The 12934-nt window shown below is 31.7% G+C and overlaps 2 protein-coding genes across 3 annotated transcripts; both read left to right on the top strand.

Annotated features, from left to right (window-relative positions):
• Positions 1-4734: 4734 nt before the first annotated feature.
• On the top strand, positions 4735-5963 carry LOC112703980 (uncharacterized). The gene is made up of 3 exons (XM_025755587.2): positions 4735-5184; positions 5398-5525; positions 5700-5963. The coding sequence occupies exons 1-2, from the start codon at positions 4809-4811 to the stop codon at positions 5496-5498; spliced, it is 477 nt and encodes a 158-aa protein (XP_025611372.1). The 5' UTR covers positions 4735-4808; the 3' UTR covers positions 5499-5525; positions 5700-5963.
• Positions 5964-6092: 129 nt separating this feature from the next.
• LOC112702545 (uncharacterized) lies at positions 6093-12719 on the top strand. 2 transcript variants are annotated; one of them, XM_025753634.3, is made up of 11 exons: positions 6093-6551; positions 6682-6733; positions 7153-7412; positions 8046-8079; positions 9171-9778; positions 9872-9920; positions 9999-10124; positions 11368-11472; positions 11572-11663; positions 11773-11926; positions 12226-12719. In XM_025753634.3, the coding sequence occupies exons 1-11, from the start codon at positions 6409-6411 to the stop codon at positions 12499-12501; spliced, it is 1899 nt and encodes a 632-aa protein (XP_025609419.1). In that variant the 5' UTR covers positions 6093-6408; the 3' UTR covers positions 12502-12719. The 2 variants fall into 2 exon arrangements, with proteins under 2 accessions (XP_025609419.1, XP_072055266.1); XM_072199165.1 differs by having other exon boundaries at positions 6301-6551; positions 7058-7412.
• The last annotated feature ends 215 nt before the right edge of the window (positions 12720-12934 follow it).

Below are 12934 nucleotides of genomic sequence, written 5' to 3' on the forward strand. Positions count from 1 at the left end.
ACAGTGTGTTTTGTATAACTGATAGGTACTGCAAAGACATGTTCGTTTATGACCTTTGGTCTTAATCTTAAATTCGTTTGTAAGAAAAATGAAAACATTAAACACCTGTCATTCTATCTTTCTGCCCTTGGCTATTTGGGCTGGTTAATTTGCTAATCTTCCTCTTTGTTTTGGTCAGTGTGGAGCTTTGTTGTTCTGTCAATCAACATTGGATATGAAGAAACACAATTTAAAATAATTTTGAAGATTCTAGGAAAAAATTAACATGTGAATAAACTTGAGTCTATGATGTTATGTGAACTTTGCATTATAAATTTAAAATCTATACACTTACCAACATTCTGACTCAACGAGTTCAAGCTTAGTTCTGTGAAGGGTTGTACTTGAGTCACTACATTTCCTTCGGCCAGTTATGATATCCTCATCTTACGTTTTTCATCTATAGCACTCCTGTGTTTACTCCTAGCAATATATCGAGATGGACTTTCCATGTCTGGTTTAATGAACCCATTTGATCACATATAGGTGGACACCGGATAAAGTCTACTTAGATGCCTTGTAGAAAATAAAACAACTTAGATATATGATATGTTAATACACATGGACATTGAATGTGTATACTATACTATGAGAAAGAACAATTGAAAAGTTGAAGTCTCCTTTCTATACCAACTGGAGCTAGTTAATTTAATAGGTTTTTTTATAAACTTGATTAATCTACTTCAGTATATGTTTGAAGAGGTGTTCTGGTATAACACATGAGTAAACCTCACCTTTTTATCCACCAAAAAAATAACTAATAAATGAAATCTACTTTTAATACATGATTGAAACTTACATAATATTATTCGCAGCACTGGGTCGATGCAATCAGTAAGTCATTTGTCAGCTGAAGCAAGAATGAATGAATACGTATATGTATTAAAGGTGATACAATTAGAATAAGTAGTCTTATTTAAGATGCATCCCAACTTTTCATATCCATGTTACCCTTTCTCACCATTGAACTTTGATTTGTTTACTACTTATGTGTTGAAATCACATGATGCTGGTCGCATGAACAAATTTAGTTGAAAGAGTGTGGGAGTAAATGTCCTCATTGAATTTTAAATTATTTTCTAATAGTATATAATAATAAAATTTAGGAAAAGTCTAGGGGACAGCAATTTTATTGAATTTTGGCCAGCATGTAATCAGTAGAGAAAGGTGAGCCATTGGATGAAATCTCATATCAATCTCACACCATCAAATCATCATTGATGGCTAGTTGATGGCCAACAATCACAAAAATTGCTGGCCTCTAGCATTACTCTAAAATTTATTTGCTTTCATTATATAATTAATTTTGAGTCCATTATGTTATTAAATAAATTTGTTAGATTTAACTTAACAAATGTATAAAATTACTGTGTTAATAAATTGATTTGATTTTAAAAAAATTATTGTATTAAAATTGTTTTAAACGAAATATTAGAAAATTATAATATTTTTTGTTACTATTAGTAAATATGATATACTAATATTTTACTATTATATTATTAGAATTTATAGTTTAGAATTTAGAATGTTGGTTAAAAATAATAAATTTTATTAGTGTTAACATTACACTTATTTTAATATTAAATTTAAAATAACTAGTAAAACTATTAGAAACATATTGACGGTTTAATAAAAAAACGAATAGCCAAAATAAATATGTAACTCGAATATGAATTATCCAAAAGCCCAAACCCAACCTGCCGCCACATTTCTCTGCTCTTTGACCCCTCTATTTTTTTAATTTTTGAAAAAAAAAATAGATAAGTCTCTGACTTTTTAAATTTTTGATAAATATATTTCTGATAAAATTTAAATAGAAAAAAGTTTTTGATTTTAATAAATAGAAGACAATTTAGTCCTTCCGTTTATTTGTTTCTCATACATCAAACGGAATTGGCTGGCGTGGCTGAAATGGTGTCCAGGTGTTCGTTACGGTACCACGCTGGAAGGAGAATAAAATTTGAAGGACAAATAAGTCTTTGATGTCATTTTGCAAATAAAATTCGAAGGACAAATAGGTTCTTGAGAATTTAGTTCATTATACTTCTATTATGCTTCTATTATCAGAATTTAGTTTATAAAATTATGGTTGTATTTTGAAATCTAGTTAACTTGTTGTATTCTGCAATTTAAATTATTTGTATTAAAATTGTAGAAATTGGGCTTGTTCTGTTTCTATTTTTTTTTCTTAAATTGTATTAGTTCAGTTTTAGTGTATTTGTGTATTATATTAGAATTTGTTAAATTGTATTAGTTCAGTTTTCATCATATCAATGGCATTAGTTAGCATTAGTTCATTTATGCATCAAATTAGCATTAGTTCATTTGTGCATCATTCATGTATTAAGTTAGCATTAGTGCATTTGTGTATTATATTAAAACTAGTATTTTTATCCATAATAACATTACGAGAATATTTTTTTAAATTATAGTTCACTTTATTCTAACGGTATAAATTATGCATGGTACAAAAGATTTATAAAATCAAACTACTTTTAAAAAAAGTCATAAGTTGACAAAAGTCTCTGGCTAAAAAGACCAAGATATTTGCAGATAAAAAAATTAAATAATAAGATTTTTAGTTATTATTTTTATATGAAAAAGTCTAATTTTTTATTAATAATTAACTTTAGCATTCGTTATCTAAAATTTAAAATAATTTAATGTGTATACTTTTATATTTAAAATATTTTAATTGTAAAAAAATATCGGATGATATATTTTGATTTGTCAAATTACTAATATAAAATATAATTATATATAGAGTAAAAATAGTAGAGAGAAATAGAAAAATAAAGAGAGGTAGATGAGAGAATTTAGGAAAGGAGTTTATTAATTTTTTTAAAAAAAATTATCTCAATTTTAATAAGAGTGTCATGTGACACATTTGATTATTAAATTAGATACTAATATATGATACATATAGAAGCATAATGAACTAAATTCTCAAGGACTTATTTGTCTTTCGAACTTTATTTTAAAAATGACGCCAAGGACTTATTTGTCCTTCGAACTTTATTCCCCTTTCAGCGTGGCACCGTAACGGACACCTGAACACCGTTTCAGCTACATCAACCAGTTCTATTTGATGTATGAGAGGCAAATAGACGGAAGAACTAAATTGTCATCCATTTATTAAAATCAGAGACTCTTTATATTTAAATTTTATCAAAAATATATTTGTCAAAAATTTTAAAAATCAGGACCTATATATCTTTTTCCCTAAATCTTTTTCAATTGTCGTGTGTTTTGTTGAATAATTATTGTGTATTTTTTATTGTTTGGTTCATGCTTATTTTCAATTAAAGTTTATTAATATTTTTTTGAAAAAAAGTTTACTGTGTATCGTTGTTGTGCTTTTAGTTTTTTTTTTTTATGGAATTGTGTATTTTTTTTATAACGATCTTTTATGTGTTAATTAATTATTTAGGTTTATGATTTTTTTTTAATAATAACAAAACATTTAAAATAATTTTTTTGCGTGTTAGCATTGCTCTTATTTGCATTTTAAATTAAAAATAAGTAATAAAACTATTAAAAGTATACTGATTATTTGTTAAACAAATAAAAATTCAAAATGAATAAATAATAACTCTAATCTTACTTATCCAAAAAGTCCGAACTCAACCCTCTGGTGGTGATGCTACCTTTCTCTATTCTTTTATCATTTATTTATTTATTTTTTATTTATTTTGTAATTTGTATAGTAAATATATTATCGTAAATGTACTTGTTGACTATGTGTTGAAATCACATAGTGCTGCTCGCATTAATAAATTTAGTTGAAAGAGTATGGAACAAGTGCTCCTACTAAATTTTATAAATGATTTTTTAATAGTATATACTATATAGTAATAAAATTTATTTGTCTCTATTATATAATTAAATTTTACTCTATTATAGTATTGAATAAATTTGTTAGATTTAATTTTAAAAATGTATAAAATTATTGTGTTAAATTGATTTGAAGTTAAATAAAAATATTATATTAAATTTGTTTTAAAAGAAGTATTATAGAACTAATTTTTTTTCAATAAGTCAATATTTTAGACAAAAATTTAATTTTTATACTATTAGAATTTATAATTTAGAATTTAAAATTTAATATTTAGAATTAAGGATGCTGGCAAAAAATAATTAATTTCGTTAGTGTCAGCATTGAACTTGTTTTAATATTAAATTAAAATAACTAACAAAACTACTGTTAGAAACTTATTGACTATTTAATAAAAAAAAATGAATAGTCAAAATAAATGAGTAAGTCTCATATTAATTACCCCAGAAACAAAAGTTATTTATACTCTGACCATAACTTTCCCTTTTCATCCAAGGTGAGACTTTATACCTCTCAGAACTTATATATTGTGCACAATCATAATAATATTGCAGTAAAATCTAATAGAAATCACAATCACGGTTCAATAATCTTAGGAGTGGAAGTTTAAGAGGCCAGTTTTTTTTTTTTTTTTTTTTTGGTTTAAGAGGCCAGTTTGTAAGCAGAGTTACGAAGACAAAATAATTGAAGCGAAGGCATTTGGAAATAATAAAGAATTAAGAAAAGAAAGAAGGCAGAGGAAGTTGGTTAGTTTGTTAAGCTTGGCGGGAAAGTTAGTTGGAGATATTTTATGATTGGTTATTGACGAGAATGAAGTAGTACTAGTATATAAGGTGGTAGTGGAGTCAGAGTGTGTGTATTTTGCGCTCTCTCTCTCTCTCTTCTCCAATTCATTCTCATTCCATTTCTTCCATCTTTCTCTGTTTCTTCAATCATGAACGACGACTCAGTGATCAACTTTTTGAAGGCAGCAGCTTTCCTCGTCGGTTTTTTCTTCCTGGACTACCTTCTATACCGCCTTCTAACTCTGCAGGTGCATGTGGATCCGCCGGAGTTCCCGCTGCATGAACAGCCACAGGGCGGCGGCGGCAACGGCAACCGAGCAGGTCAACGGGAGGATCATCCTGAGCAGCTGGCAGCCCAAGACGGCGATGGCGAGGGAGAGGCTGAAGCGGAGGATGATCCTCAGCAAGAAGCTGATATAGGCGACGGCGAAGGAGAAGGAGGAGGAGGAGGAGATCAACAGGAGGATGACGGTAGCCACCATCAACATCTTCCACTACTCCTTCATCACCGTAACGTGCTTCCTGGTTAGTGAATTTTAATATTTTATATTGACTTTTCATTCAAGAATCAAGATCAGTACTACTCTAAACAAATCATCATGCATCTTTAATCACATTGCAACGTTTCAATTTAAGTTCCTACATTGTGATGATAATTCTTGTGTTAATTATTTGGCTGATTTCAATTGGATCATCAAATCATGCAATGAATGCTGTATAAATGATTGTGTTGTGTAGGAAATGACAGAAATCATGATGCTCCACGAACTGATAAAGTTGAGCCCATTCAAGATCGAACTCTGCCCATTCAAGATCGAACTGAAAGAAACTACAGTTAACTCTGGGGATGAAAATGATGCACCAGGGTAAGTTCTTCATATCAATTCACTTTCATTTAATATGGATTTAGTCTCATGCATGCTTTATGTGCAATAACTAGAAAACAGTAGTACCAATTCCAACCACTTCATTCTTGGGTGTTCAAGTTTAAGAAACAATTTGGATGTAATATTATTCCTTTTATGCTACTATTATTGCAGATATGCAATGAGTGGGAAATTGAATGATAAAAGTGCTCTACATAGTTTGGATGCTATCCTTCAGAAGCTTTTGGCAGAAAAGAAGCCTTTTGAAGCCTTGTGTATGTTACTTGGGCCATCACGTTAACACAATCCTTGCTATGTATATAATATACCTAGAAACTAGAAGGGAACTTTTTTTTTTTTTTTTTGTAATTTCATGAAGAAGAATGGATGAATGAAATTTGTAAACCTACTGGCAAAAAATTAATTGAACTGACATAAGTTTTAACGATTAATTGATTTAAAATTAAAAAAATTTAATTTTTTCAAAAATATATATATATTATTTTATTTTATCCAATTTAACTATGGTTAAAATTCGATTAAAAACTTTAAAACTTTTGCACCTTTAATTTCTGATTGAGTGATTGTATTATTGGTTTGATTTTGGGAACCTTCCACTCAAACAGGGTCAATTGTCGGATAATTATGATTACAACTTTTTTTTTTTTTTTTATAAATGATTAGTATTTAAATTCCATTATCAGAATGTGCTCATTTAATTTGATTCGACCAGTAGCATAATCCTCAAACTTCTCTGCTATTAGCATCTAGCAGTGAAGAAATTGAAAATCAAGGTCCAATTGAAAAACCTAATCCCCATAACCAAAAAAGTGAAAAACCGAAAACCCTCTCCGTGATCGAAATCGAAAGTTCCGACAACAGCATGGCTTGTTCAATCAACTCTGCCACCACCACCATCGCCACCACCGCCGCCAGCACACTTGAACTCGAACACATTCCCTTGACACAACGCCTACGGCTCTTGCATTCCCGCAGTGGCTATTCCGACACACCAAGCTTGCTCACGTGAGCTTCATTTTAATATCTGACAGATTTTTTCCCTTTCTTTTTTGAATTCAAATTTGATATTTATGTTTTGGCAAAGGATAAAGTCCATTACTTTATAGTTTCTGCTGTGTGCTTTGGTTATGTACAGGCCCCCGGTTGATATTATTGCCAAAAAGGAACATGAGGATTCTGATTTACAGGTAAATCATTATCCTTTTTTTCTTTTGAGTGTTAACTGATGTGTTTATTTTACCTAATATCCTTTAGTTAATGTGAGCAATTAGCTAAAGTCTGTGGTTGGTTGAGATTGACTATGATACTATGTTTATTTCTTGTCTTCATTGGATAGTGTTGGGCAAGCATTTGTATTATTTTGTTAAGTTTTTTTTTTTTTTTTTGGGGGGGGGGGGGGGGGGGGTACCATTTCCTTAGCATGTTTTGAGTTCGGTTTTGTTTGTCAATTAATCATTTAATCGTGTTTAGGGTTAGTTGCCATTGTTGTTACTGGTGTATTTAATGTTTAGAAAGGGGCAGTTCTCAGCATGGAGCTGTCGTTTTCATCGATTGCAACTAGCAGAAGACTCGAGCATGATCATGATCATGGCCTAGTTTTCAACAGGTAACATGTCGCACGGATCAAACTAATGTTAGGGAAGAGGAGAAAACTAGTATCAACACTAGCAGTTTCTCCCAGAATCCAATACATTGTGATGTTCCTACTGCTGTAAAGGTTGAAGATTCTGATATTGATGATGGTAGAAAAACATCTCTTCAATCAGATTTTCCTGCCCCGAAGGTAAAACAGGAGATTTCTGAAGACATTGTTGATGATCTAGATCATATGGTACTGAAAGAACGGTTAAGGTTGCTTCTGGCCAGGTACCTTATGTTAATGTTAATAGGTTTCTTTTGGATAGGGCTATTAAACATGCTTTTTGTGTGTTTAGATTGAATTCTCATTCTTCTTTGGTAAGACATTGAGTAAAGACTAAAGAGCATGAGGATAATCAGCCATAACTTTTCACTGTTATTTTATGTGTTTTGTAATGGGTGGAAGGGATTTGTAAGACTTGATGATCACTGGAATGTTAGGCATGATATTTTTCTGGACTTCCGGAACAAATATGTAAAAGGAGTTTGATGGACTATTTTAAATCAGCTTAGCTATTTTCACATGATATTTTCTGTTTTTTGGATGCTACATCTTGGAATTGAAGTGGGAGTTTGGATACTGTTTAGTTAAAAGCAGTGATAATAGCCTGACTCTTCTTTTTCATTTCTGTTTCATGTATTTTGATTTCAGATTTTTGGTTTTAAATAAAAAAACAATTTCAATCGTTGAACTTTGATAAACCAATTTGATAACCAGACAACCATGTTTATTGCATTCGTATATGGAGTACTATATTTTATTTCTAGTTTCTTACCTAAGGTAAAAAATGTTTCTATTCAACAAAGCTAGATGGAATTATCTTCTTTAAACAAGGATAAATGATGTATTTATAATTGCAGGAAGCCTCCAGGATTGTCAACTCCAATTTCCGAGGTATGCACTTATTGTTTTTATTAGTTGAATAATATATTCATGACTAAAAGGGGTTGTATTCACTTTTTCTTCTTTGTTATTTAATAATAAGTTGGTCATTAGTTATTGGAAAAAGAAAATCATAAGTCATCTCATTTAGCTTTAATTTTTTATTAATAAATGAATTACTTAATTTTGGTGCATACTGTTAATGCTGATAGCTATGAAAAAGGGATACAACACCATTTTGCTATTGTTACCGCGCATTGAACGCTTATGTGCTAAGTGTTGTACAACACATTAACGCATGTATAAACATGTATCTGAGTTTAAAAACTATTTGTATGGGCACAGACAAAGTGGGACATGTCTTTGAAGTTTGAAAAGACTGTTTACAATGTGAAATAAATTAACAGATAATTTTTTGGGCTTGTTTTAAACTTAGTCTTTAACCGTAAACAAAGATCTTGGTTTTATATACACACGCGCGCGCGCGCACACACACACACACTAGTTCGGGAATAATTAGCCACATTAGTAATATTGAATATTTGAATAGTGGCTTCTGACATAAATGTGTTAATCAAGTTGTTAATGTTTCTAAATCAGAAATGTCTTTAATAAAAGCTCTTTCTTGTAAGTGCGTCTTTAATTATGGATGGTGTGGCTCAATTCAAGTTGAACTGTGGGAAAGATGAGCTGCTGCTCTTGGATTAAAGGATCAGATTGGAATTGATTTGGGGAATTCGAGGAATAATCAAGGATCAAAACGCAGGAAATTGGGGTTGGAGCTATTAATAATGAATATTGTCTTATGTTTGTATTAAATTGCAAACTTGTTATTGAGTTAATTAAGTACTTGTTTGTGCTTTTTTATTATTTTCTTTTTTTTTGAAAAAGAATAATTGTCTCATAATCATGCTGTTTTCTTTGTTGGCTTGACATGCCTGCTATTTGCTTCATGTGAAATTGCTCATAGTATTTTACTTGTATACTGTGTTTGTAACTTTACACTCATGGAAAAGTTACCTGGCTATTTCTCATGAGACAAGGTGAATATATTTTACCATAATTCATCACTTTATTGGTGTTGTAACTTATTTATGTTACAGAGTGGTGGTGGAGGTTTGTTGGAGAACATTAACAAACAATGTGGGGAAAAATTAAATGAAGAGATTCATTCTGCTGATGGTAAAGCAGAAATGGGTAGAGATCAGTGTAATGACATACCCGAAGCTAGTAAAATTTCGCTGCCTGAGTTGCCAGCTGCAGGCCTTCAAGAACATGATATATTAAAATCTGGAGCAACGGTGAAGCAACTTGATTCACATGAGGAACAAGGTGTTGCAGCTATAAAGAAAGATGGCTCCAGTAGTTCAACTTGTCGAATCTCTGTCAAGGTGAAGGATGAACCTTGGGACAGCAGCGAATTCCATAATGTCAATGAGGAAATTATGGGTAGCATCTCTACAGAACTCCCAAATGTAAAAAGTGAATGGGAGGTCCAGGATGTTAATACTGATGATCTAGTGGAACATATTAGCTTAATTGATAGATTAAATTTTCTCAAGTCTGGAGATGATTCTAGTTTAAATAGTTCCAATAGCTACTCGTTTTTCAAGAAGTCTGGGTTTTCTTCCTTTACATATAGCTCTAATGCCTCAGAATCTCCAGATACTATAAGCATCAAGCGACTGCGGAAAAGGAAAAGAACAGCAACGTACTGTATACTTGTGTTATTTCTTGTGTAATATCATCTTTACTTACATAGTTCCAATATTGTATTTATTCAACATGCCAAATTATTTTGCAGTGATTCAGTTCAAACGGCACTCGAGGAGGATGCTCCCGGGCTACTGCAGGTGCTATACTTTGTTTTCTATATAGTTACTCTAATTTTGATATTGGTGTGAATGTTCATGAATATGATATTTGGGCAGGTGTTACTCAACAAAGGTGTATTAGTAGATGAAATTAAGCTTTATGGAGAGACTGAGAATGATGAAGATCTGGATGAGTCATCATGTGAAGATGGTTTTTCAGAGCTTGAGGCTGTGATTTCGAAGGTAAAGAACATAGCATACTTGCAATGCCATAACCTTGGCTTTCATGTCATTTCTTAATCACATATAAATATATGTTTGCCAGCAAGAAATATGATATATATGTTTAAAGTAAGCAAATGCTGACTTTCTTTCTTTTCTCTTCATTTAGTTTTTATTTTTGAACAAGTTGATGTGAGGTTTTTTCTTCAACTCGAAATTCTCTAAAAAAATGCATCATCTTTTGTATTAGGATGTGTTTGGTTTGGCTTTAGAAAAAAAATTTTCATTTTTTTTTACCTTTCTATAAAAGATCTTTTTTTAATTAGTAATTTTTTTTAAATAGAAAATATAAAAATACTTTTACTAATAGATCATTCATTACAGAATTTTCTTAAAAGTTTGCTTTTTCAAAAAACATGTTGCTAGCTTAAAATAAAGGTTTTTATTTGTTTTTCTTTTAAGTAATTGTTTTCCTCTAAAAAAGCCAACCCAAAAATGCACACTAAATCTTTTTTTATGGCGTCCAAAAGTTTCTTCCTTCTACCAAGAAGGGAATTGCTTTGCTTAGCCAGAACCTTTTTCTTCACACTATTGATGCATCAAATACTGGCATTGGAAAATCATATACCGTTATTTTATGCCTCAAACAACATAGAATGTGAAAATGCTTTGTTTTCCATTCCTAGCTGCCCTGTGATTTTGATGGAAGCATTTTAGTGATTAATCTGGTGACAGCTATGTTTATGATGGAACGAGAGGGGTGACACTTGAATGTTAATTCACCCTGGACTTAAGATCTACTACTATGATTATTCAGAATATTAGCATGCAATTAGATGCACACCTTCGTTAAACAGAAGCTTAAACTTTTATAAGGCATTCACATGTATGCGGTAAATGAAGCTAAAGCATGAATATTTAACGCTGACTTTATCTTTAAGGGGAAATAAGAGAAACTGGTTCATCCTTTGTGCTTGTCTTTTCAGAAAGAACAGGACTCAAATAAGTAGTTCTATAGATAAATTAGTCAGTTCCCCCATTTTGTGTTTTTGATACCTGACTTTCATGACGATCAGTTCTTCCGCGGAGGTGTTTTCTTACGGGTTACAACTTACAACAAAATGATTATTGCTGTACACTTCACACGCAATTTTATTATCGTTGTATTGATATTGAAATCATTTTTGTATCTGGTTTTGCTCATATATTTTTACCCCCATTTTTGTATCTGGTTTTGCTCATATATTTTTACCTTTTGAGTCAGATTTTCTTTCAGCGCCAGTCTTATATAAAGTTCCCTATCGTTCGCGCTGCAAAGACTTCAAGAGCAAATTATTGTTTAGCTTGTCTAATCTCGCTTGTGGAGCAGGTAGTTTATGTATTATTTATTATTATTACCAAATTCAGTGTCTATATTCCATACTAGTGTTTTCATGCTACACTTAATGTTAACTTTATTTTTCTGCAGTCACGATACCTGCAATTTCGAAATTGGCCTGCCGAGTGGGGTTGGTGCCGAGACCTTCAATCGTTTATTTTTGTATTTGAGAAACATAACAGGTGGTTGGTTTATATTAGAGTTTATCCTCTTCTTTTTGAGTCCATGTTTTCCGTTTTTTTCCTTCACCATTATATTTCTCGACTGAGATTTAAACAAAATTTGATGCAGGATAGTGCTGGAACGCCCTGAATACGGTTATGCGACCTACTTCTTCGAGTTGATACGCTCCTTACCTGTTGAATGGCAGATCAAGCGATTGGTGATTGCTATGAAACTGTCAAATTGTAGCAGAATTTCCCTTATCGAGGACAAAGAATTAGTGGTAATGACTCGAGGCAGAAGTTTTTTAACCGAACTGTTAGTATCGATTGACTTTGTTTATGTATTTGCAAAGGGGTTATTGGTGAAATGTACCCTCTTGAATACTCCATTTTGCTATACGCTCGAAATCGCCGATATGTGGTGGCTGAAAATTGATTGTGCTGAGCTATGTTTGGCTGAAAATTGTTACCTCCTTAGTAATCATTGTTCATTAGTGTTGAATAGAACAATTTTTCTCCCATGAATTTCTATTTTCTTTCACTCATTATTGCTCTATTCAATGCTGTGTCTGGAACATAGGTTGGTGAACATTTGAGTGAAGGGGAGGCCAAGGTGTTGATGGAATATGGTTGGACCCCAAATACTGGCTTGGGAACAATGCTTAACTACCGTGACAGAGTTGTGCATGATAGGAAGAACGAGAAGGAGAGTTCCGAGTGGCGGTCAAAAATAGGTAAGTTGCTGATGAATGGCTTCAACGGCGGGACTATAGTGACGGAAAACGTCCCCAAGAAAGTCGAAGAGTTTATTCGCGCTCGAAGCCCTGACGTAAAGCTTGAAGAATCTGACATCTGATTAGAGGTTAACTTGTGCATATAGTGTGTTCCATAGATCTTGGTACTTTTGTATCATATTAGAGACTGAGACCTTGTTAATGATTCTGACTTAGCAGTTTATTGTGAAAACTCAAGCATTGTTTCTTCAAAAATACTATTTGTACATCAAAATTAGCCACTAAAATCAACTATTATGTATTTCTGTATAAATACATATGTTAATTAATTCGTTTTCAATATGTATTTTTATACTAGTAGCTAATTTTGGGATACACAAAAATTCTTTTTATTATTACTGCATGTATAGTGTGAGTGAGGGACCGTGCTAATGAATTGGAGAAAATTGGATGAAAAATGGTTTCTTTCATATAAAACTTTAGCTTGGGCCTTGAATGACCCAAAAACTTTGAATGTGTTCTGTTTACCAAATTCTAGTTCAACCTTCGACCAAA

The sequence above is a fragment of the Arachis hypogaea genome, chromosome 7 (genome assembly GCF_003086295.3).
Source record: "Arachis hypogaea cultivar Tifrunner chromosome 7, arahy.Tifrunner.gnm2.J5K5, whole genome shotgun sequence".
In the NCBI taxonomy this organism is placed as follows: Eukaryota; Viridiplantae; Streptophyta; class Magnoliopsida; order Fabales; family Fabaceae; genus Arachis; species Arachis hypogaea.

Coding starts and splice junctions, on each gene's coding strand:
- LOC112703980 (XM_025755587.2), top strand. CDS start 4,809: ATGAACGACGACTCAGTGATCAACTTTTTGAAGGCAGCAGCTTTCCTC. Junction 5,185..5,397: donor TCACCGTAACGTGCTTCCTG/GTTAGTGAATTT, acceptor TGTGTTGTGTAG/GAAATGACAGAAATCATGAT.
- LOC112702545 (XM_025753634.3), top strand. CDS start 6,409: ATGGCTTGTTCAATCAACTCTGCCACCACCACCATCGCCACCACCGCC. Junction 6,734..7,152: donor ATGAGGATTCTGATTTACAG/GTAAATCATTAT, acceptor AGTTTTCAACAG/GTAACATGTCGCACGGATCA. Junction 9,779..9,871: donor AAAAGGAAAAGAACAGCAAC/GTACTGTATACT, acceptor ATTATTTTGCAG/TGATTCAGTTCAAACGGCAC.